Source organism: Sapajus apella, unplaced genomic scaffold (assembly GCF_009761245.1).
Source record: "Sapajus apella isolate SASKATOON/1434 unplaced genomic scaffold, GSC_monkey_1.0 scaffold103, whole genome shotgun sequence".
Classification (NCBI taxonomy): Eukaryota; Metazoa; Chordata; class Mammalia; order Primates; family Cebidae; genus Sapajus; species Sapajus apella.
This window is the reverse complement of record NW_022437043.1, coordinates 5,511,788-5,537,585: the sequence shown is the minus strand read 5'-3', so window position 1 is coordinate 5,537,585 and position 25,798 is coordinate 5,511,788. Positions and strand designations below refer to the sequence as shown.

The 25,798-nt window shown below is 47.2% G+C and overlaps 1 protein-coding gene and 1 non-coding gene across 3 annotated transcripts; one reads left to right on the top strand and one right to left on the bottom strand.

The window, feature by feature from the left end:
- On the bottom strand, positions 1–23,081 carry TBC1D25 (TBC1 domain family member 25). Of its 2 annotated transcripts, XM_032258605.1 has the most exons (6): positions 19,302–19,682; positions 17,796–17,905; positions 14,826–14,980; positions 3,576–3,703; positions 3,251–3,439; positions 1–2,980 (listed from the first exon to the last, which is right to left on the bottom strand). In XM_032258605.1, the coding sequence occupies exons 1-6, from the start codon at positions 19,422–19,424 to the stop codon at positions 1,622–1,624; spliced, it is 2,064 nt and encodes a 687-aa protein (XP_032114496.1). In that variant the 5' UTR covers positions 19,425–19,682; the 3' UTR covers positions 1–1,621. The 2 variants fall into 2 exon arrangements, with proteins under 2 accessions (XP_032114496.1, XP_032114497.1); XM_032258606.1 differs by lacking the exons at positions 17,796–17,905; positions 19,302–19,682 and adding an exon at positions 22,958–23,081.
- LOC116536825 lies at positions 802–902 on the top strand. The gene has a single exon (XR_004262812.1). It is a non-coding gene; the product is annotated as a small nucleolar RNA U13 (small nucleolar RNA).
- Positions 23,082–25,798: the final 2,717 nt, after the last annotated feature.

The following is a 25,798-nucleotide window of genomic DNA, read 5'->3' as shown; positions in this document are numbered from 1 at the left end:
GAGGGTATCAGCCGTTTACTGACAAGAGACATTTCAGGACCTTGGAAAGCCAGACACTCCCATAGGTTGGGTGGTCCTTTGGGGAGTCGGAGCCCATATCCACAAAATGCACTCATTAGACCCCCATTGCTTGAGCTCCCTAGACACAGAATAGTCATGTCTTGCTCTTCAAATGACTAGGCTTTCATCTGCGGAATAGTCAACTTCCCCCCAACACTGGGGGTGACAGGAGCCTTTTAAGGGTCATCCTCAGCTTTCTATGGCATTCTTGGGGCAAACAGCAGAGGGGATGACTGCCCTGATGCCTCCTCATCTCTGGCAGCATTGCCTAGCGCAACAGCTTCTGGCCAGAACTCAGCCTGGTCTACAGCCATACCGTCCTGAATATGCCGGATCTTGTCTGATCTCTGAAGCTAAGCAGGGTCAAGCCTGGTTGGTACTTGGGAGAAGCTGGCATGGCTAGACCATGACCTGAGGACCCCAGTTATTTCACCCATCCTTTGTAGATGACCGCACCTGGCCTGTGAGAGTCCCACCCTCTAAGAACGTCAGTGGGAAAAAGTACCTTTTTTTGATCATTATCCTCCAAATAACTAAGTGACTTCTATTAAGTCCTGAGCTTTATCAGTGCTTGACGTTTGTCCATATTAGTGAGATGGAGAAGGTTAATAAGTGGTTTCTATTGCTGAAATAGTTAAGACAGGTACCATGAGCTGGAATCCCAGTTTAGGGCCCTAGGCATGGCTAGGCCACAGTCCTTCAAACTGGCTCCAAAGCAAGTGACAAGAATAGGAGCCCTAGATCCTTTTGTAATTCAACAATGTGATGACTGGGCTTCCACACTCACGTGTGAGACATGCCTCCCTCAAACCTTGTTAACATCCGCAGTTACCTGTCTGAAGTGGAAAACAAAAAGGAGGCCGAGGCCCCTGCCCAGGGCTGCCAGCATTGGCGCATAAACATCACAGAGAGGTCAAGATCCTAGAAATGGTGACGTGTGGAATGCCAGGGGTGGCTGGTCTAACGTTTCTAAGTAGCCCATACTTCCCAATCTCAGTAATGAATCTTGCCCTTGTTTGAGCCAGGAACTCTTATCTTTCATCCAGGGGGCTGTCCTGAAAACATATTCACAGACATAATACAGACCCTTACAGGCAGATGGATGTACCAAAAAACAGACTCAGGCCTTCCTCAAGCAGTGCCTGACTTGAGCTCACCTTCGGGAACAGATTCTCAGCATCCACTCTCCCCACCACAGCGGGGAAGCCAGAGCCTCCCTCCACCAAGTGAAGTTTTTCCCCTCCATCAGGTACAGGGCCCCTGAGGACTCCATCTACTGCAAAACCCAGGGAGGGGGCAGAGAAACACACAGACCACACAGTGACCTTTATGTGTGCAAAGTACAGTTGTTAAAAACAAAACAACAGAAACAGAATAAAGAGGCCGTGGCCTCTGTGGGGCAGTGCCGAAGCAGAGCCCCACATACTTAGACCTGGGGAGGAAGGGCTCTATGCTCCAACAGGTCTAGGGCTGGCAGGCAGGGAGGTGGGGTCTCATGTTTGGCCCTCATGGCAAAGAATGGAGATCTGGTGGGGCCAATGGAGGGCCACAGAAAGCCTGATCAAGATGCGGCTGTGGCCTCAGCCCCCTCCTCTGAGTCCCACACCTCTGACTGCAGGTAATCAGCAAAGAGAGCCCTGGCCCGGCGCAGGACGCGCCCTAGGTGGTGTTTTCGCACGAGGCGGTCAAAGTGCATGGCCAGCTCGTTATAATCCAGCCCATTGCGCATGATGTGGTCGCGGTGTTCCAGCAGGATGGCCAGGCAGAGGAACAGCATGAATGGGTTTCCCCGGCCAAACTCCTGGGGCGGGGGCAGGCCCATTGGTGGTACGGGTGGCAGGGACTTTCCTGGGTCTTTCGGGGAGCCTACCTCTTGCATCACGGGGGATCCTACAGCCATATCACCAGTGGGAGAGGCCTCTTGGGTGGATGGTGGAGATGAGGAAGATGGGGAATCAGGGTGGGAAAAGGAGGAGAGCAGTGGATCTGGGGAGTTCAATAAAGGCTCGGAGAGGGACTTGGAGCTGATAAGGGCAGCTGGATAGGGCAGCTGGACCAGAGGGCCTCTCCTGGAGCCCATGTTATCCCTGAGTTGCTGGAGACCATCCAAGCTGGCTTGTCTCAGGAGACGCCCCCCACCACCAGGCCCCTGGCTGGCTGTGGCGAGGTGGTCAACAGCATCTTCAAAGGTACTACCTCCTCCACCGGCAGGCCTCAGCATGTGCCTCTGTCGCACGGGCCACCCCCTGTGGCCACCAAAACCAGTGTCTGCTTGGCTTGGGGGTCCAACCAGCTCTACCTCATGTTCAGGAGGATCAGGGGGCAGCGAACTCCAGGTGACCTCAAGCATGCGGAGGGCGTCGTCAAAGGCGAACTCACGCTTGAGCTCCAGCAGCAGCCAGCGGTAACAGAAGAAGAGGTCATCAGCGCCTGCCTCTTGTAGGTATTGGTAAAAGTCAGGGTCAGCATGTCGCAGCAACAGCTTCAGGTGTGCAAACTTGGTAGCCATGGCGCGGCCGTCAGGGTGGAAGTTGGCGGCCAGACGCTTCATGATGCCACAAAAGCAGACGAAGGCATGGCCCTCGTGGTCCATGACAGCGAGGATGGGCGAGGCAAGGTCACTCATGCCCTGGCAGTAGGACACCTGTGGGTGGGTAACGGCATAGGTGGTGAGCAGGTCGTGCAGCGCCCGTAGATGTGGGCCATCCTCAGGACCTGCATAGTAGGGGTGGGCCCGGTCAGTGCGCAGCACATCCTTGAGGACCGTGCTGCGGATGAACTCCAGGTCCTCAGGGCTTGCTCGCTGGGCCCACTCGCTCTTGAGCTGCTCATACTCGCGGCTCTTGCGTTTCATGTAGTCCATCCGCTCTCGGCCTGTCAGTCCATCTGGATACACGTTTAACAGGTACCGCCACACCACCTGGCCAGTGGTGAAAGGAATAAGGCTGGAGTTCTCCAGATGAGCCACACCCCAATGTCTATCAGTCACCACCCACCCACCCCCCTTGGGCCTCTGTCTTCCTTCTGATAAGTCTGCTAGGCCTCTGACTGCTCGCCCCTCCTGAAAGAAAGCTTCCTACCTTGGAACATCTCCACCCCCGCCCACAGCAGTGTGGCTGACCGCATGTGTCTCAGGAGCTGTAAATGAGTACAGCAGTGATGGACCCAACAGACGACTGAGGATGCTCACCTTTCGCAGCGAGGGCTCCACACCACCATGATAGATCCGCAGGCGCAACTCCTCAGGTCGGGAGAGCTGGCCCTCGTGGTTCAGGTATGTGTGAAACTCAGCATCGCTTAAGGGTGGCTTGAAGGGCTTGACGTCTTCCCCATACGACCAGCTCAGCACTTGTTGGACCTTAGACAAGGTACGGCCCACCTATGAGAAGGAGGGAGGGAGGCCACCATCAGCTGCGTGGACTAGGGGCAGATGCCAACCAGCATGCTCAGAACCAGGGTGCCAGGTAGGCCCTGCCCTCCAACCACAGCTGGGTCCCCAGTGTCCCTGAAAACACCTGAGTGAGGATGGACTGTGTAAAGGGCAGGGCAGCAGTCGTCAGTGATGACCGTTTCTCAGCCAGCAACACGTCGGAGCCAATGACATCCTTGGGGCTGATTATGTCCCAGTCTTCCAGCAATGGGCCTGGGCAGACAGAACAAAGTGCTATGAGAATGGGGATGAGAACCCAGACTTCAGGGCCGGCTTCCTTTCCTTCTACTGAAGCCAGGCCACCAACGACTCCCAGTCCCTCTTCCTGTATCATCCAAATCATGTAAAAAACAAAATCAAGGCCAAGTGTGGTGGCTCACACCTGTAATCCCAGCACTTTGGGAGGCTGAGGCGGGCAGATCACCTGAGGTCAGGAGTTCGAGACCAGACTGACCAACACAGTGAAACCCTGTCTCTACTAAAAATACAAAAATTAGCTGGGTGTGATGGCGCATGCCTGTAATCCCAGCTACTAGGGAGATAGAGGCAGGAGAATCGTTTGAACCTGGGAGGCAGAGGTTGCAGTGAGCTGAGATTGCACCACTGCATTCTAGCCTGGGCGACAAAGCTAGACTCCATCTAAAAAACAAACAAACAAACAAACCATGAACAATTCGTTTATAGTAGCTATCTCAGGAAATGACTGGGCAGCCTCTAATATTTTAATGATATAAAGTAATATTTATTGAGCAGTTACGATGTGCCAAGCACTAGGACAAGCGCTCAACAATAATATAAGAAATAATACTAACTAACACTCCATACTGCTGTGTGTCAGGAACTGTTCCGAATTCTTTGGAAATAGTGACTCATGCAATAGTCACTTCAATCCTATTGGTGGAGCACTACGATTACTGTGACTATGAGGAAACAGACATAGTCGGGATAAGGCATTTGGTCAAGGCCCCTTAGCTAGTGAGTGAAAGAGTGGAAATTTGAAGGCCAGGCCCAAAGCTCAAGAGCTCCAACTCCTACTCTCATATTCCTGCCAGTCCTCCTCCCACAAACAGTGTACACTAATGTTACCATTCTCATTTTACAGACGATGACAAAAAGGTTTGGAGCAAATAGTAAGTGACAAAGATTCTATGGCCAGGAAGTGGTAGGGCTGGGATCTGAATCTCATTCACCCTAGTCCACAGCCCAGACGTACTTCAGAAATAATATATTTGTGCAACAGTGGAACAGGTATGCCGTGTATGGTTTTTGTTTTTTTTTTGTTTTTGTTTTTTTTTTTTTGAGACAGACTCTCTCTCTGTAGCCCAGGCTGGAGTGCAGTGGCACAATCTTGGCTCACTGTAACTTCTGCCTCCTGGGTTTAAGCAATTCTCCTGCCTCAGCCACCTGAGTAGCTGGGATTACAGGTGCCTGCCACCACGCCTGGCTCATTTTTTGTATTTTTAGTAGAGACGGGGTTTCACCATGTTGACCAGGCTGATCTCGAACTCCTGACCTCAGGTTATCCACCCGCCTCAGCCTCCCAAGGTACTAGGATTACAGGTGTGAGCCACTGCGCCCGGACCAAGTGGCTAACTTTCAAACTCCATTCTGTGAAACCAATCAACTTCTATTTGTTTAAGCCACTGTCATTTGCAAGCAAATACCATCCTTAAGCAGCATTTCCATAGAGCCCAATTCTCCCACAGAGCTGAGCGGGGAAACAAACCATAGGCCACGTCTGGATGTTGCTGCTTTTCCCTGGATGCCTCATGGGGCACTGAAAACCTAAGGGGTCCAAAGAGAGGAGCTCAAGATCCACTCCAGACATAGCCTCCTCCTCTGCTCCTCATCTCAACAAACAGCATCTCTACCTGTTCAGTTGTTTAATAGACCAGAAACCTGAGAGACATCTTTGCCCCCCTCCCACTCTCTCTCTTTTTTTTTTCTTAAGACGGGGTTTCTCCATGTTGGTCAGGCTGGTCTTGAACTCCCGACCTCAGGTGATCCGCCCACCTCGGCCTCCAAAGTGCTTGGATTACAGGCGTGTGCCACCACACCCGGCCACCCCCTCCCACTCTCTTAACTCCCAGGTCCAAACCACTGCCAAGTCCTCTGCATGTAAAGCACTTTTCCATCCCACCTGTTCTCTCATCTCCATCTTCTCACCCTGTCTGAGCCACCATATCTCTCACCTGAAACTGCCTCCTAACCAGTCCCCACTTCCTCTGTACTCCTCTCCTATCTCTCCCAACAGCTGCCAGAATGGTCTTTCTAAAACATCAATCAGAGCATTAAAATACTCAACAGGTAAAATGAAGGTCACATTATGAAAAATCAGTAATGGTCTAAAAGTCCAAACAGAAGAACCACTGCAAGGCACGGAGCTAAGCCTTGATGATCTGAGTGAAAAAGAAGAGAGACCTGTATGCCAAGTCCAGGAGACCAAGTATAGAAATAATAGGAAATGCAGGGGGAGAAAAGGGATCAGGTGGAGATGTAACAACTGAACAAGTACGAAGGAAAATTTCTCTGAGATGAAGGAATGGCTCGCCAAGTCTTAGATAGGATTAACTAACAAGCAACACACAATAGCACCCTCCTCCCATTCATACATTGGTGAAATGCTCAAATTCTTTTTTTTTTTTTTTTTTTTTTTTTTGAGATAGTCTTGCTCTGTCAACTGGCTGGAGCGCAATAGCATGATCTCGGCTCACTGCAACCTCCACCTCCTGGGTTCAAGCCATTTTCCTGCCTCAGCCTCTCGAGTAGCTGGGATTATAGGGGTGAGCCACCATGCCTGGCTAATTTTTATATTTTTAGTAGAGACAGGGTTTCACCACATTGGCCAGGCTTGTCTTGAACTCCTGAGCTCAAGTGATCTGCCTACCTTGGCCTCCCAAAGTGCTGGGATTACAGGCGTGAACAATCACATCCAGCCCAAAATGTCCAAATTCTAAGAATAAAGAAAAATTCTTAGCCTGGGCACAACGGCTCATGCCTGTAATCCCAGGAATTTTTTTTTTTTTTTTTGAGGTGGAGTCTTGCTCTGTCACCCAGGCTGCAGTGCAGTGGCGCAATCTCAGCTCACTGGAACCTCTGCTTCCCGGGTTCAACTGATTCTCCTGCCTCAGCCTCCTGAGTAGCTGGGACTACAGGTATGCGCCACCACACCTGGCTAATTTTTGTATTTTTAGTAGAGACGGGGTTTCACCATGTTGGCCAGGCTGGTCTTGAACTCCTGAGCTCAAGTGATCTGCCCACCTCAGCTTCCCAAAATGCTGGGATTACAGGCGTAAACCACCATGCCCAGCCTAATCCCAGCGATTTAGGAGGCCGAGGCAGGTGGATTACTTGAGGCCAGGAGTTCAAAACCAGCCTGGGCAACATGGTAAAACCCTGTCTTTACCCAAAAATATAAAAATTAGCCAGGCAAGGTGATGCGCACCTGTAGTCCCAGCTACTCAGGAGGCTGAGGTGGGTGGGAGGACCGTTTGAACCTGGGAGGCAGGGGTTGCAGTGAACCGAGGTCACGCTACTGTACTCCAGCCTGGGCAACAGATACCTGCCTCAAAAAAAAAAAAAAAAAAAAAAAAAAAAAAAAAAAAAAAAAAAAAAAAGAAAGAAAAGTAAAGAAAAAGAAAAACTCTTGCAGCTTTCAGAGACAAAGAACGGCTGGAAAGGTCAGACAAGCAACAAACTTCTGGCTCCATAACCCCAGAAGCAGTAAGACAGTGGCTCACAGCACCTGTGGAGCACTAAGAAGAAAGACCTGAGATCCATGGGCCCTGCCCCCAGCCAAGACAGTACAGATCTATTCAGCCAAAGAAAAACATTTTTGACCATTAGAGTACATCTAACCCATGCACCCTTTTGGAGGAGAACAAATAAGTTGTCTGAGCAAATGACTCCTGCATGACTAGAAGGGCTCAAGATAGGGAGAGACAAAGAGGAAGGTAAATGGTGGAGGGCCCTGGTTTTTTAATATTTATTGTTAAAATGACAAAGATAACATGATTGGGGGTTTGTAATATATGTTACATTAGGATTCCTGAAACATAAGTTACTTAGTGGGTTAGTAAGAAAATAGAATGATAACCTGGAATAAAAAAAAAAAAAAAAACTGGCTGGGCGCGGTGGCTCACACCTATACTCTCAACCCTTTGGAAGGCTGAGGGAAGTGGAGAAGTCAGGAGTTCGAGACCAGCCTGGCCAACATGGTGAAATCCTGTCTCTAAAAATATAAAAAACTAGCTGGGTGTGGTGGCATGCTTCTGTTATCCCAGCAACTCTGGAGGCTGAGGCAGGAGAATTGTTTGAACCTGGGAGGAGGAGGTTGCGGTGAACGAAGATCATGCCACTGCATTCCAGCCTGGGCAACAGGGCAAGACTCCATCTCAAAAAAACAAAAAACAAAAACAAAAAAAAAAAAAAGAAAAAAAATTAAAGCTGTCTAAGCAAAACCTAGAAGTTAAGGGTTAGGGACCAGAAAATGATTAAGAATTAGAAGTGTTCCAAAGCTCCATTTTAAAGGCAAGAAAGGGTGGGAAAGATTAAAGGAGAAAAAGTGGTCTAAAGATTTCACTGTTGGGGTGAGGTACAGTGGCTCATGCCTATAATCCCAGCACTTTGGGAGACCAAGGCTGGTGGATCACCTGAGGTCGGGAGTTCAAGACCAGCCTGGCCAACATGGTAAAACCTTATCTCTACTAAAAATACAAAAATTAGATGTGCATGGTGGTGTGTGCCTGTAATCCCAGCTACTTGGGAGGCTGAGGCAGGAGAACTGCTTGAACCTGGGAGGCAGAGGCTGCAGTGAGCAGAGATCGTGCCACCGCACTCTAGTCTGGGTGACAGAGCAAGACTATGTGTCAAATATATATATATATTTCACTGTCAATTGTCTTAAAAAGCATAAATTCTGCTATGAGGTTTTTATGAGAGGTATGAGAGATACACCTGAAACAAGGTGACACAAAAAGATTAAAAATTAAAGAATCCTAAAGGTACAGCTGGCAAACACAAACAGAAAACAATAGTAGCCATGGGAATGTCAGAAAAAGCACCACTCAAGGCCAAAAGCATTTCACATGAAAAGAGACATTTTACACTAATAAAAACTAACCCCCCCCATCCCATTAATAAAACAGGCAAAGAAGCCAGGCATGGTGGCTCATGCCCGTAATCCCAGCACTTTGGGAGGCTGAGGCAGATGGATTGAGAGGCCAGGAGTTCAAGACCAGCCTGGCCAACATAGTAAAACCCCATCTCTACTAAAAATACAAAAAAAAATTAGCCAGGCATAGTGACAGGCTTCTGTAATCCTAGCTACTTGGGAGGCTGAGGTTGCAGTGAGCTGAGATGGCACCACTACCCTCCAGCCCAACAGTGCAAGACTCCCTCTCAAAGAAAAAAAAAAACAGGCAAAGAATGTCTACAAGCACAAACTCACCTAGTAACAAAACCTGATCTGAACTGACAGGAAACTATATATAGTCGTTACATAACCCACACAGTGTGAAAATGCACACATTTCCCTGAAGAAACATCCAAGTGTTTCATTATGGGCTGCTGGCCCAGCCCCTGCTTCTGGTGTTACATAATATTTGTGATACACACAACATTTCCTTATCATAAAATTGTCAAACTTCCCAAATCCTAAATTAATATATAAACTCAGTGCAATGCCAGTCAGAAATTGAATGGGGGTTTTTCCTGGAACTGGATAAAATTACCTTAAGGTTTCTATAGAAGAATTCACATTTAAGAATAGCTAAGAAAAAGAACAGTGGGAGGATGGCAAAAGCTTATTAAAATTGACCACAAAACCACTGTCATAAAAATAACATGGTGTTAGCATAGCAGTAGACAAATAGAGCCTGTTGGTAGAATGCAACAGAAAGCCCAGAAATAAATCCAAGCATGTATATGTAGGAACTGTATATATGAGAAACGTGGCATTTCGAATCACTGCAGAAAAGGTGTTATTTAATAAATGATGCTGGCAGGCCAGGCACAGTGGCTCACGCCTGTAATCCAGAACTTTGGGAGGCTGAGGCGGGTGTATCATCTGAGGTCAGGAGTTCGAGATCAGCCTGACCAACATGGCGAAACAACATCTCTACTAAAAATACAAAAATTAGCCAGGCATGGTGGTGGGCACCTGTAATCCCAACTACTTGGGAGACTGAGGCAGGAGAATTGCTTGAACCTGGGAGGTAGAGGTTGCAGTGAGCCAAGATCACACAATTGTACTCCAGTCTGGGCGACCAGTGAAACTTTGTCTCATAAATAAATAAATAAATAAAACTGGCATAATTGACTATCTGGATTTTTTAAAAGCTAGGTCTATTTATCACAATGCTGACAGAGTAAGATTTTTTTTTTTTTTTGAGACGGAGTCTCGCTCTGCTGCCCAGGCTGGAGTGCAGTGGTATGATCTCAGCTCACTGCAGCCTCTGCCTCCTGAGTTAAAGTGATTCTCTGCCTCAGCCTCCTGAGCAGCTGAGATTACAGGTGCGCACCACCATGCCTGGCTAATTTTTGTATTTTTAGTAGAGATGGGATTTCACTGTGTTGGCCAGGCTGGTCACGAACTCCTGACCTCAAGGCATCCACCTGCCTTGGACTCCCAAAGTGCTGGGATTACAGGCGTGAGCCACCGTGCCTGGCCAGAGTAAAGATTTATATGTAAAAAAGGAAACAATAAGCATAGTAGAAGAAAAGATAGGCTATTTGTATAAGCTTATAGATGGGGAAGATGTTCCAAAGTACGAGATGAAACTTGGCGAACATAGTGAAACCCTGTCTCTACAAAAAATACAAAAACTAGCTGGGCGTGGTGGCATGCCCCTGTAGTTCTAGCTACTCAGGAGGTTGAGGTGGGACGATTGCTTGAGCCTGGGAAGCAGAGGCTGCAGTTAGCTGAGATCGGGCCACTGCATTCCAGCCAGGATGACAGAATGAGACCCTGTCTCAAAATAAATAAATAAATAAATAACTATAATAATTTAAAAAGCATAAATTAAAAAAAAAAAAAAGGCCAGGTATGGTGGCTCATGCCTGTAATCCTAGTACTTTGGGAGGCCGAGGTAGGTGGATCACCTGAGGTCAGGAGTTCAAAACCAGCCTGGCCATCATGGCGAAACCCCATCTTTATATATTAAAAAAAAGCAGGCCGGGCGCGGTGGCTCAAGCCTGTAATCCCAGCACTGTGGGAGGCCGAGGCGGGTGGATCACGAGGTCAAGAGATCGAGACCATCCTGGTCAACATGGTGAAACCCCGTCTCTACTAAAACTACAAAAAATTAGCTGGGCATGGTGGCGCGTGCCTGTAATCCCAGCTACTCAGGAGGCTGGGGCAGGAGAATTGCCTGAACCCGGGAGGCGGAGGTTGCGGTGAGCCGAGATCGCGCCATTGCACTCCAGCCTGGGTAACAAGAGCGAAACTCCGTCTCAAAAAAAAAAAAAAAAAAAAAAAAAAAAAAGCATAGAATTGGCTTATAATTTTAAAAAAAGATCAACATAAGAGAATCAGGAATTCAGAAACAGACCTATGTACGTGCAGGAATTTGGTAAATAAGAGGGCTTCTGAAAACAGTAGGAAAAGAACTAATTCATTAAAAACTGGAAAGCTCATCCTCTTTATTTATTTGTTTATTTATTTTGAGACGCAGTCTCACTCTGTTGCCCAGGTTGGAGTGCAGTGGTATGATCTTAGCTCACTGCAACCTCTGCCTACCAGGTTCAAGTGATTCTCCTGCCTCAGCCTCCCAAGTAGCTGGGACTATAGGTGCCCACCACCACGCCTGGCTAATTTTTGTATTTTTAGCAGCGACAGGGTTTTACCGTGTTGGCCAGGTTGGTCTTGAACTCCTGACCTCAGGTGATCTGCCCACCTCAGCCTCCCAAAGTGCTGGGATTACAGGTGTGAGCCACTGTGCCCAGCTGCTCATCCTCTTTAAAAAGATAACTTTTTGGCTGGGCGTGGTGTCTCACGCCTGTAATCCCAGCACTTTGGGAGGCCGAGGCAGGCCTATCACAAGGTCAGGAGTTTGAGACCATCCTGCCCAATATGGTGAAACCCCATCTCTACTGGAATACAAAAAACAATTAGCTGGGTGCGGTGGCTCCTGCCTGTAATCCTAGCACTTTGGGAGGCCAAGGTGAGCTGATCACGAGGTCAGGAGATTGAGACCATCCTGGCCAACATGGTGAAACCCTATCACTACTAAAATACAAAAAACAATTAGCTGGGCATGGTAGTCCACACCTGTAATCCCAGCTACTCGGGAGGCTGAGGCAGGGGAATCGCTTGAACCCAGGAGGCAGAGGTTGCACTGAGCTGAGATTGCGCCACTGCACTCCAGCCTGGGCGACAAAGTGAGACTCTATCTCAAAAAAATCCAAAAAAAACAAAAAAATGGTTTTTTTTGTTTTGAGACAGAGTCTTGCTCTGTTGCCCAGGCTGGAGTGCAGTCTTGAGATCTGCAACCTCCGCTTCCTGGGTTCAAGCAATTCTCCTGCCTCAGCCTTCCAAGTAGCGAAGTTCACAGGTGCCCGCCACTACGCCCAGCTAATTTTTTGTATTTTTAGTAGAGACAGGGTTTCGTCATGTTGGCCAGGCTGGTCTCAAACTCCTGACCTCAAGTGATCTGCCTGCCTCGGCCTCCCAAACTGCTGGGATTACAGGCATGAACCACTGTGTCTGGCCTAAAAAGATAACCTTTTGAAGATGTATTCCTGCCAGACTCCTGGGTGTCTGTCTGTCTCTCCGCTTTATTGGCATTAGTCCCAGTTCTCATGAACTTGGGATTTTCTCCACATGTTTATCAGTCATGCAGATTTGATTTTTCTACTGAAATAGTGTTACTGTGTCTCTTTTACAGGTGAGGAAAACAAGGCCCAGGTAATTAGTTAAGTGACTGATACAAGCAGATGGCTACTCAGTGGCAAAGGTTCCCATGTGTCTGACTACCTATCTTTTCCTATTTGGCTTCCTGCCCATCTCTGTCACTATCTTTCCCTCTGACTCTTGTTTCTCTCTTTCATCTGTCTCTTTTTTGCAAAGCTGACAATTTTAACAAGTCCAAAATGTTGTAGAGTTAAATGGTTAAGAATGAGCCAGTTCAGCCACTGCCTGGGTTCAAATCCTGCTCTTCCACTTATTGTCTGTATGACTGGGACGAGTCCTGTCACCTCTCTGAGCCTCAGTTTCCTCATCTATAATACGGGGAAAATTATTGTCCCAAACCTATAGCATTAGTTTCACAATTCGATGAAAAAATATTATGTGCACAGAATGGCCCTAAGTGTTCAATACACATTAGCTATTTATATGTCATTGTGACATCAATAAAGTGCCCCAATCATCCCAAATGGGCACGTGAGCTCCTTGAGGCTGGGAATCACATCTTCCACTCCACAACTATTTAAAACAATTTCAACACCGGGTGCAGTGGCTCATGCCTATAATCCCAGCACTTTGGGAGGCCAAGGTGGGTGGATCGCGAGGTCAGGAGTTCGAGACCAGCCTGGCCAACATAGTGAAACCCCATCTCTACTAAAAATACAAAAACTAGCCAGGTGCAGTAGCAGGCACCTGTAATCCCAGCTACTTGGGAGGCTGATGCAGGAGAAGTGCTTGAACCTGGAAGGCAGAGGTTGCAGTGAGCTGAGATTGTGCCACTGCACTCTAGTCTGGACGACAGAGCAAGACTCTGTCTCAAAAAAAAAAAAAAAAAATTTCATACCCTACAATAAAGTTAAAAGAATACACTGAACACCCATACATACTTCATCTAGATCCCCTATTAACATGTTTTGGGGCTACATTTGCTTTATTTCTCTCTGTATATAAGCATATTATTTTTGCCAAGTTATTTGCAGACACCATGACATTTTACCCCTTCATACTTAACTGTGTTTTTCCCAAGAACAAGGACATTTTCCTTCAGTAGATATGATACTAGTACCACACTGCTATGGTTTGAATGTGTCCCCCCAAATTCATGTGTTACAATTTAATTACCAATGTGATCATATTAAGAGGTGAGGCTTTTAAGAGGTGATTAAGTCACGAGGGTAGAGCTCTAACGGATGGGATTAGGGCTCTTTTTTGTTTTTGAGATGAAGTCTCGCTCTGTCACCCAAGCTGGAGTGCAGTGGTACGATCTTGGCTCACTGCAACCTCCACCTCCCAGGTTCAAGTGATTCTTGTGCCTCAGCCTCCCGAGTAGCTGGGATTACAGGTGTGTGCCACTACACCTGGCTGATTTATATATATATATATATATATATATATATATATATATATATATATATTTTTTTTTTTTTTTACCAGAGACAGGGTTTCACCATGTTGGTCAGGATGGTCTCAAACTCCTGACTTCAGGTGATCTGCCCACCTCAGCCTCCCAAAGTGCTGGGATTACAGGCATGAGCTACCACATCTGGTGGATTAGGGCTCTTAAAAGGGGTTGAGGGTGTGGGTTCACTCTCTTCTGCTCTTCTGTCATGTGAGGACACAGCAAGAAAGCCCTCACCAGACACATAACCTGCCAGCACCTTGATCTTGGACTTCCCAGTCTTCTGAACTGTAAGAAATTAAATTCTCTTCTTTACAAATTCCTTAGTCTGTGGTTGTCTGTTATAGTAGCACAAAGTGACTACGACACACACCCAGGAAATTTAATACCGACACAATACAATTATCTAATGTATGGTCTGTAATCAGATGTTGAGACCATGTCTTAATTTATCTGTGTGCTCGCAGGGACCAGAATAGGCAAGAGTGGAGGAACAAAGATGAGAAGAGAAAAAGTGGCTGAGAGGTCAAGGGAACAAATGAATGAGTGAGCAAGAATACAAACAAATGAATATGGGTGCAGAATGAGTGAATAAATAAACACACCTAGCATTATTATAAAATACATTGTTACATTTAGGTATTATAACTGAAATACATGATGCTAAAGCTATACTGTTATATATTATAAATTTGTATTATATATAATTAAAACATACATTACTAGGTTATATGTTATAATAGTATAATACAATATAATTATCATTATTAGAGCTGACACTTTCTGAGCCTTCATTATGCAGTCATGCACTGTTCCAGGCATTTTATATGAATTTCCCCATATAATCCTCACAATGATTCTAAGATACAACTTTCTCTTTACAAGTGAAGAAACTGAGGCCTAGTGGCTGAGCCAGGATCTATACCTAGGATAACTTGCTGCCCATCCCACTGTGAGAGAGTGTATTGTGATGGGTGTCATCACCCTGTGGGGAACCCAGGGCAGTGCTCCTGGGGGCACTGGGTACTCACTGTCCTCCGAGGGACGAATATCTACACGCAATTGCAGGTAAGGTTTGGAGGCAGTAGCAAAGGCTGTGCTGAGGTCCCAGTCAGATAGGAGTGAGAGGTAAGCTTCCTGTCCTAGCCGGTCCCGGCTCAGGTAGCTGATGCCAAAGTTCTTCTTCCTGGACAGAGGATACGAGGGAGCTCTCAGGGCCACTGGTGCCCTGGAGGCCTCAGGGACAGTTTCCAAAACAAGGAAGGTAATATAGATGGTGTTGAAAACAACTTCCTACTATGTGCAAGGGACTGTGCCAAGGATTATGGGCAGCCTGAGGTGAGGTCATTTATACCCACTTTGTTACACAAACACACATTGGAGGTCACATTGGAAACTGGTAAATGTTGGCCGGGTGCGGTGGCTCATGCCTATAATCTCTGCACTTTGGGATGCCAAGGTAGGCGGATTACCTGAGGTTAGGAGTTTGAGACCAGCCTGGCCAACATGGTGAAACCCTGTCTGCACTAAAAATACAAAAAAATTAGCCGGGTGTGGTGGTGCAAGTGCATTCCCAGCTACTCAGGAGGCTGAGGCAGGAGAATCGCTTGAACCCGGGAGGTGGAGGTTGCAGTGAGCCAAGATCATCCCATGGCACTCCAGCCTGGGTGACAGAGCAAGACTTCACCTCAAAAAAAAAAAAAAAAAAAGTTGGTCCCCTATGGGGACAGTAACAGGGTAGATGGGGGACAGAAGTAGGAAGAAAGCAACCTTCTTACTACATACAAAAATAAAGCAATCTTTATTTTTCACAACAAAAATGTTTATGTAAGAAAGTAAAAAAAAAAAAAGTCAAAGAAGAAGAATTTATTCTTCAGCTATACTTGTGCAACTATGCAAAGAAGTTTGTTGTGTGATACTCACCATAACCATAGAAGCATCCTAAATACCCAACAATTTTGTACAGTTTGAATTTCTCACCATGGGCAGGTATTCCTCCAGAATCACCACCACAACAAAATGACCATCACATCTAACCCCAAGAGACACCACTTTTCAGCTATCAGGTTGGCAAATTTTGCAGTTTTACAGTAGTTAGTATTTGTGAGGGTGTGAGGGAGACAGGCATTTTATGTGCCACTGGTGAGATCATAAATTGGTAAAACCTGTCTGGAGAGCATTTTGGAAACACCCATTAAAACTTTATAAAGCAAATAACCTTTTACCCAGCAATACTACTGCTAGGAATTTATTCCATGACTGGACGTTTCCAAATACAGTAGTCCCTCTTTATCTGCAGGGGATACATTCCAAGACCCCACAGTGGATGCCTGAAACCGCAAATAGTACCAAGCCCTATATATACTATGTTTTTTCATATATATACATACCTATGATAACGTTTAATTGATAAATTAGGCACAGTAAGAAATAACAATAATAGAACAATTATGACAATACAAATGCTTTTTGACTTATGACAGTTATATACCAATAAACGCATCATAAGTTGGAAATACTGTTAACTTGACAATGCATTTGGCTGGGCGTAGTGGCTCATCTGTAATCCCAGCACTTTGGGAGGCTGAGGTGGGCAGATCACTTGAGCTCAGGACTTTGAGACTGCCCTGGGCAACATGGTGAAACCCCATCTCTACTAAAGATACAAAAAATTGGCCAGGCACAGAGGCTCACACCTGTAATCCCAACATTTTGGGAGGCCAAGGTGGGTAGATCACTTGAGGTCAGGAATTTGAGACCAGCCTGACCAACATGGTGAAAATTAGCTGCATGTGGTGGTGCACACCTGTAATCCCAGCTACTCAGGAGCCTGAGGCATGAGAATTGCTTGAACCCAGGAGGCAGAGGCTTCAGTGAGCCAAGATCAGGCCACTGTACTCCAGCCTGGGTAACAGAGACTCCGTCTCAAAAAAAAAAAAAAAAAGAGAAGTTCAAAAAATTATCTGGGGCTGGCCGTGGTGCCTCACACCTATAATCCTAGCACTTTGGGAGGCTAAGGTGGACAGATAACTTGAGGTCAGGGGTTCGAGACTAGCCTGGCCAATATGATAAAACCCCATCTCTACTAAAAATACAAAAAATAGCTAGGTGTGGTGGTGGATGCCTGTAATCCCAGCTACTCAGGAGGCTGAGGCAGGAGAATCACTTGAACTCAGGAAGCGGAGGTTGCAGTGAGCCGAGATCACGCCATCGCACTGCAGCCTGGGGGACAAGAGCAAAACTCCGTCTCAAAAAAAAAAAAAAAAAATTATCTGGGCATAGTGGTGCATGCCTGTAGTCCCAGATACTTGGGAGGCTGCGGCAGGAGAATCACTTGAACCCAGGAGGTGGAGGCTGCAGTAAGCCGAGATCGTGTCACTCACTGCACTCCAGCCTGGGTGATAGCGAGACTCCATCTCAAAAAAAAAAGAAAATGCATTTAACATATCTAACCTACCAAACATCAGAAGTTAGCCTCACCTACCTTAAACGTGCTCAGAACACTTACATCGGCCTTTAGTTGGGCAAAATCATCTAACACACAAAGCCTGCTTTATAATAGTGCTGAATATGTCTTGTAATTTATTGAACACTACTGAAAGTGAAAAACAGAATGGCTGGGCGCTCACAGTACAGTTTCTACCAAATGCATATCACTTTTGCACCGTTGTAAAGTTGAAAAATCCTAAGTCCAGTTATTGTAAGTTGGGGACTGTCAGTAAACTGTAATAAAAGTAATGTGAATGTGGTCTCTCTCTCTCTCAAAATATCTTATTGTATGTAATATTTGCAGACTGAGGTTGACCATGAGTAACTGAAACTGCAGAAAGCAAAACCACAGATAAAAGGAGACTACTGTACTCCAAGACATGTATACGTGGCTGTTCACTGTGGGATTATTTGTAGTAGCAAAATAAACAAAAACCCTACCAAACAAAGGCCAGACAACCACTGTAGAGGTGGGTGGCCTACTGGCCAGTCCCCAGCATCTTCCCACTCACCCACTCAAATCAAAGGCTCGGATGAGGATGTGCTGCAACACGTCCAGTGAGGTGATCTGGGGATCTACAGCAAAAGAGCGGAACTCCGGCGCCAAGAAGCTCTCACATTTCTAGGGAGAGAAGACATGGGGTAGGCCACTAGGAGCCTCATCACCATGCTGAAGAGTGAGGTGCAGAGTGGTAGAAGGTAAAGTCAGAGAGGTGCCAGGGGCCAGATCAAGGCAGGTGTTCTGGACCACAGTGTCCAGTGAGGAGAAGGCTACTGCAAGGGTTCAGGCCCCCAATCCCTCTTCTATATCCCTTCAACTATGGTTGCCAGAATCACCATGACCAGTCTGGCTGCTGTTAAGTCAGTCTTCTATGATGCTGCAACCAATCTAGCACATACAACACTCCCCTGCTTAAATCTCTTCAATGGCAACCCTAGGGTCCCAGCAGGTGGGCCTACAGGACCCCAGCCAGCCTCTCATCAGTTTCTTTTGAACTTTACACTCTGGTAGTACCAAGCTGTTAGAAGTTACCTTGAACCCATCCTGACTCCAGGCCAATGACTGTGCTGATCCCCCTATCTGGAACATCCCTCCCACTTTCTTTACGTGGTTCACTCCCAGCTCAGGTATCATCTTTTTTCTGAATGTCAAACTTCTACTTTAGAGCTCTATTACACTGAAGTGATGTGTGGGCCCTCTTCTCATCACTGCCAGTGCAACTGGTTGGTTGGAGCCACCATTATTTGCTGGAACTACTGCAACAGCGTTCTTCTTCAACATCGCACCAAAGGCCTTTGGTGATCTGTCTCTGTCTTTAGCTCTCTTATTCACCTCCTACCACTCTTCCCCTCCTTCTTTCCACTCCAGCAATCAGGAACCTACGGAAACATGCCAAGCTCATTCCCATCCCCTAGCCTTTGCCCTTGCTATTCTCTCTGCCTAGAATACTCTTCCCTTCTAATATGCACATGGCTGACTACTTTTATTCAGGTCTCTGCTCCTTCAATACTCTGGGGATTTTCCTATAGAACCTTGGCTAAAGTGACTCCCTAGTTCATAACCTTTTTAATTATTTCAGTGTTCAAAGCATCTCATTTCTTTGTCTCCTCCCACTAGCCCATCAGCTCATCAAAGTGGTGACTTGCTCATAAGTGCACTCTCAACACTTATGGGTTGACTGACTCCACAGCCAGCATCTTCTCATACCTCAGAACCCCACCCTCAACTACTGCGGCCCCTCCTCCCGCCCCATAGCCCCTCCCCTCTGTCCATAAGCTCCACCCATTCTTCCCATAGACCCCTGTCTCTCCATTTTCAGTCCCACGCCCCGAGGTACATCGCTAAGGTTCCCAGGCTCTCAGGCCCTCCCTCCCCGTCGCCACCATCACTTAGCCCTCAAGCTTCGCTGCTCAGGTTTTGTCCCAAATCTCAGGTCCCGCCCTCCATCCTATGACAGTCACCGCCTCCCCATCCCCTGGATGCACCAGCTGCTGGGCCGACTCTCCGCCAGCCTCACCTTGACTCGGACCCGCACCACCTCTCGCTCCTCCTCCTCAGCGGCCGCCGCCGCCTGAGCTCCCACGCCGGGCGGGGGCGCTCCGGAGCCAGACAAGTCCGAGGCCCCGGAGGCTGCCGCCATCCCGTCGCCGCCCGTCTCAGGGTGACGGCAGACAGTTGGCCCCCAACCCGGCGCGCACTCCACTGAACTGACGCCCGCCGCCCCACCTCGCGCCAGGGCGCAGGCGCAGAGGGCACGGCGCGACCCTCCCCCCAACCGCCCCGCCCACCCAGCCCTGCCTTGAGGTCGCCTCTGCGCCTGCGCCTAGAGTGCTGTTGCCAGGAGTCCCGCCCCCCAAAAGTAGGGCTTTTTGCTTTATTTCAGCTAGCGAGCAGATGCCTACTGAGGCCCCGCCTCCCCCAGGCCCATGGTTTGGTTGTTTTGACAGTCTACTTCCGTATGCGCAGAGGTGTTAAACTGACACCTCGTTCGCCGAGACAAATGGGCGGGGAAAGGAGGCTGCTGCGTGATGACGTCAGACCCCACACCCCGCCTCACGTTGCCTCACGCCTCTGCTGACGGATGATGTCATATATTTCAAATACCGTTGGCCCTTGCTTTAAATGAATCCACTGAACGGAAAAAAAAATCCTTTTTTTTGTTTTTGAGGCAAGGTCTCGCTCTGTCACCCAAGCTGGAGTGCAATGGTGCGATCACAGCTCACTGTAGCCTCAAAGTGAGCTATGACCAAGCGATCCTCCCGCCTCAGCCTCCCGAGTAGCTGGGACTACAGGTGCGCGCCGCCACACCCAGCCAATTTGTGTATTTCTTGTAGAGACCGGGTTTAGCCGTGTTGCCCAGGCTGGTCTCGAACTCCTGACCTCAAGTGATCTGCCCGTCTTGGCCTCCCAAAGTGTTGGGATTACAGGTGTGAGCACCGCCCACGATCAAAGTGTTTTAAAAAATATATTCAGCAGGGTGCAGTGGCTCACGCCTTATAATCTCAGCACTTTGGGAGGCCGAGACGAGTGGATCGCTTGAGCCCAGGAGTTCTAGACCAGCCTGGGCAACACAGCAAGACCCTGTCTCTAACAAAAAAATTAAATAATTAGCCGACGTGGTGGCGCACACCTGCAATCCCAGCTACTCCGGAGGCTGAAGCAGCAGGATAGCTGAGCTTAGGAAGTCAAGGCTGCAGTGAGCCGTGATCACACCACTGCAGTAACCTGCACCACAGGGCAAGGCCCTGTCTCAAAAAAAATTTAATAATTTACACCTTGACTTAGTAAAGTCAGATAAAGAAGAAAAAGGAAAATGCTTTACGCGTTGTGAAAATTCATGGAGATTTTGTACATTGATGATTTTTGTACTTTCTGTATGAATGTTATACTTCATTAAATAATTTATCCCAAAAAAACACTTTTATGCTCTCTGGAGTTCTAGCTTTTTAGTTTGCCGTTGTCTGAAACTTGACGATATCATACTTTCCCAAGTTTATACAGCTGGGAGGAAAACTTACATGTAATTCCACTCCAGGAAGGACACTAATGCTTCTAACTGAAACCCAGGGAGAAGTTAACAATCAAGCTTTCAGAAGACAGAAAGCAAGACAGCCCCAGGGAGCTCAGCAGCATGTCTCTAAAGCTCTGCCATTATGGAACCAGCTCAAAGGACCCCCGGTCTTTGTGTCCCTTTTCCAAGTTTCACATTCTCAGATCTTGGGGAATCACTAAATCATTGGAAGAGCCCTCTGTCCAGCTTGGTCTAGAGATTTCTTTGAAACCTGACTAAAATGTTGGTACTGACTGCCAGGGACCCATTAAAAGAGAAGTGGCCAGCCTCAACTATGAACCAATCAATGGAGCCTAAATGATACCATCTGTAAAAGATCAGCTTCCTGGGGTCCCAGAGCAGGGTGGATAATGAATCTGGAACAGCAAATGGGAAATGCCCAGCAGAACATGCAAAAGGCTTAGTAATGTGCTGAGCACACAGTGCTCAAAACAGTGAATGGAAGAAGCCAAGAATAAGTGAAGAAAAATTTTAAAAAATAAACTGAGTCGGGCACAGTGGCTCACACTTGTAATCCCAGCACTTTGGGAGGCTGAGGTGGGAGGATCACTTGAGCCAGGGAGTTTGAGACCAGCCTGGACAACATAGAAAGTCCCTGTTTCTACAATTTTTTTTTAATTAGCTGGGTGTGGTGGTGTGCACCTGTGCTGCTAGCTATTCGGGAGGCTGAGGTGGGAGGACTGCTTGAGCCTGGGAGGTCCAGACTGCAATGGAGCTGTGATGATGCCACTACACTCCAGCCTGGGTGACAGAGACCCTGATTAAAAAAAAAAACCCACAAAAGTTTGCTTTTGTCTTACTTAATCTTCATAACATGTTAAGGTTGGTTCTGTTCTTAAATAGTATTATGTCTACTAGATATTGGCTGATTTACTGAATATATCTTAGACTCTTCTGAGAAACTTTATGTATGGCAAAATGCAAAAAGGCACTCTTCCCACTTCATTGCACAACATGGGTGTGATTTAGACAAAATACAAGCTGCACTTACAAATGTTATTTCCAACAATGGAGTCTTGTAAGATATTAGCACTTCAACTATTGTGTCTATGTGATATGGGTGCTACCCTTAAGGTTAACTTTTTAGGCAAGTCTACAATTCTATTTTGGTGTGTTTTAAAATAACATGTTGCCTTGGTATTAATATTAAATAGATATCTCTATTTTTAGAAGGTATAAATAATGGAGATTTTTTCTGAAAGCCAGAAGAGGGTTATGGGCATGTCTCTCTTGCTCCACATGCTTAGAGTCAAAATCACCTATAGCATGGCTGGATTTTCTGATGGAAACAAGGAGTAAGAGTCTGCTTTTCATTTATTATAGGGTGGGATGTGCAAAGCATTAGCCTGGAGTTTGGAATCGATCCTGAGGGCACTGGGGCAAAGGTTTAGACAGGGGTATGATGTGGTCAGATGCCTCTGTCTTGGTCCTGGGGAAAGCCTTGGATGGAAAGATACTGGAAGCAAGAAGATCGAAAAGGAGGTCCTTGCCATAGTCCTGGGGAGAACTTTCTCTTTTGTTTATTCATTCTTCCATTCAACAAATACAAAGTGTATGCTAGGCAGTCTACAAAAATTAATTCTTATAATCTACATAAAAACCCTATGAGGTAGTATCTTAGTCCATTTTTCTGTTGCTATAATCAAATGCCCAAGACTGGGTAATTTATAAAGAAATTTGGGAGGCTAAGGTGGGAGGATTGTTTGAGGCCAGTTCAAGACCAGCCTCGGGAACATAGCAAGATCCTGTCTGTACAAAAAAATTTAAAAATTAGCTGGGCGTGGCAGCATGCCTGTTGTCCTAGCAACTTAGGAGGCTGAGGCAGGAGGATTGCTTATGCCCAGAAGTTTGAGGCTGCAGCGAGCTGTGATCGTGCCATTGCACTCCAGTCTGGGTGACAGAGTGAAACCCTGTCTGAAAGAAAGAAAGAGAGAGAGAGAGAGAGAGAGAGAGAGAGAAGGAAAGAAAGGAAGGAAGGAAGAAAGAAAAAGAAAGAGAAAGAAATAAAGAAAGAAAGAAAGAGAAAGAAAGAAAGAAAGAAAAAGAAAGAAAGAAAAAGAAAAAGGAAGGGAGGAAGGAAGGAAATGAAATTTATGTCTTACAGTTTGGAGGCTGGGAAGTCCAAGGTTAAGGGGTCACATCTGGAGAGGGACTTCTGCTGGTGGGCCTCTCTGTAGAGTGGCAAGGCAGAGCAGGGCATCACATGGTGAGGGGCTGACCTTGCTAGCTCAGATCTGTTTCTCCTTTTAGAAAGCTACTAATGCCCCACCCTCATGACCTCATCTAATCTAATCCTAATTACCTCCCAAGGTCCCATCTCTCAAATATCGTAGTCGGATTTCCCACCTTGTTAATACTGTTAAAATAAAGATTTCGTTTCAACATGAGTTTTGGAGGGGACAAACATTCGAACCATAGCAGGTAGGTGTTACTATTCTTAGCATTTTATAGATTACAGTACTGAAAGCCAGGGAGATAGAAGCTCAAGGTCAAAGTGGGTAGTGTCACAGAGAGTAGGCAGTGCAATGGACGGAACTTGGAGCTATGCCTGTTGTGTCTGAGGAAGAGCAAGGAGGTCAGCATGCCTTTAAGTAGAGTGAATAATAGGCGAGTGACAGCAGACAAGGTGAGAATAGAGTGAGATCATGCAGGGCTTTGACCGTAAGAGTGAGGCATTTCTCCAAAGCTATATACTGTAGGCCTAAGCAGAGCCAGGATTTGAACTGAAGTCCACAGGTCCCTTGATATTTCTTCTTTTTCTTTTTTATTTTTGAGACGGAGTTTCGTTCTTGTTGCCCAGGCTGGAGTGCAATATTGCGGTCTCAGCTCACTGCAACCTCTGCCCCACGGGTTCAAGTGATTCTCCTGCCTCAGCCTCCCAAGGAGCTGGGACTACAGGTGCCTGCCACCACACCTGGCTAATTCTTTTGTATTTTTAGTGCAGATGGGTTGCACCATGTGGGCCAGGCTGGTCTTGAACTCCTGAACCTCAGGTGATCCACCCTCCTGGGCCTCCCAAAGTGTTCAGATTACAGGTGTGAGCCATCGCACCTGGCCTTACACAAGTCACTTGAAGCCAGTCTCCAGGTATCTGTGGTTTTATTATTTATTCTTTTCCATCTCTTCAAAACTTCTCAAGTACCCGATTGTTTTATGACTGAGGGTTTATAAGGTAATGATAGCCTGCAGGATGAGTTATGGGGGTCTGTAGAGTAAGTGAGGGGTATCTGTTAGGTGAATGACAGGTCTGTGGGGAGAGTGATGGGGGATCCCTGGGGTAGATGCGGGTCTGTGGGTGCATGATAGGTAGACTATGAGGTAAGTCATTGGGGTCTGTGGGGTGAATGAGGGCATCTGTGGGTGAGTTATGGGGTTACATGGTGAATGGTGGAGGACTGTGAGTTGAGGGATGGAATGGTGGTATGATGATAAGGGGCCTGTGGGATGAGAGATGGACTCTGTGGGTTGAATGATGGGTTCTGCAAGGTGAGTTATGGGGTGCTTATAGGGTTAGTAAAGGAGGATCTGTAAGATGAGTGCTGGGTCTGTGGGGTCAGTGATAGGGGCTGGTAGGGTGACAGATGAGGTGCTTCTGGGGTGAGTTACGGGATCTTCAAGGTGAAGACGTTGAGGTGATAGGGGCCTGTGGTGGTGAGTTATGGGGTTTCTGTGGGGTTAATCATGGGCAATCTACGGAACAAATGAATGTGTTTGTAGGGAGTGATAGGCATCTTACGGGTTGATGGGGCATGTCGGGGGAGTGATGGGGGACCTGTAGAATTAGTGATGGGATGTCTGTGAGGTGGCTTATCAGAAGCCAAGAGGCTGAGTGATGGAATGTGTGTGGCAGGAGTGCTGGAGGCTCTGTGAGGTGAGAGCTATGGCATCTGTGGGAATGTTATGAACTGAATGATGTCCTCCTCCCCAAATTCATATGTTGAAGCCCTAACCTCCAATGTGACTATATCTGAGATAGAACCTTTAAGGAGCTAATTAAGGTTAAATGAGGTTATAAGGGTGGGGCCCTAATTTAACAGGATTGGTGTCCTTACAAGACTAGTGTCCTTACCAGGGACACTGGGGGTCAGTGCACAAAGGGCCACGTAAGGACACAGCGAGAAGATAGCCATTTGCAAGCCAAGGAGAGAAGCCCCACCAGACACCAACCCTGATGGCACCTTACCCTTGGACCTTCTAGCCTCCCAAACTGTGAGAAAATAAGTTTATTGTTTAAGCCACCTGGTCTGTGGCGTTTTTTTATGAAAGCCAGAGCCAATGAACACAGGGGACGATAAGGGTTTGTGGGGTTAGCGATGGGGCCTATGGAAGATATGATCAGGGCACAATAAACTGAGTGATAGGAATCTGTGGGGTAGTGATGGAGGAGTCTGTAGGGTGATGGGGAGCCTAGGAAGTGAATGATGGGGTTTTGAGTGGCAAGTGACAAGATTCTGTATGGTTAATGATGGGGGCTGTCGGGCGAGTCTGTAGGGGAAATGTAGATGACTGAGGAATGGGGATGTGTAGATGACTGATGAGGTTCTGTGGGGTGATGGGGGCATCTGTGTGGTGGGTGAATGACTGGGGGGGGCTGTAGGAGTGCTGATGTGCTGGCTTGCAAGGTGAGGGGCTTTGTGGCATGAGAGATGGAGAGTCTTCAAGGTGAGTGGAAGACACCTGTGGGGTTAGTAATGGGGTACCAGTGGGGTGAGTGATTAGAGCTTTGTAGAGTCAGTGATGAGTGAGTGTAGAGTGAGTGAAATGACTAGGGGGGGCCAATAAGCTGAATGATCCAGGGGTGGGATCTGTTGGATAAGTAATGTGGCTCTGTGAGGTGAATGACATGAATATGTAGGGATCATGATGGGGCCTGTTGGGTGAGTGATGGGGGATCCTTAGGGTTTGTGATGGGAAGTCTATAGGGTAGGTGTTGGGGGGTCCAT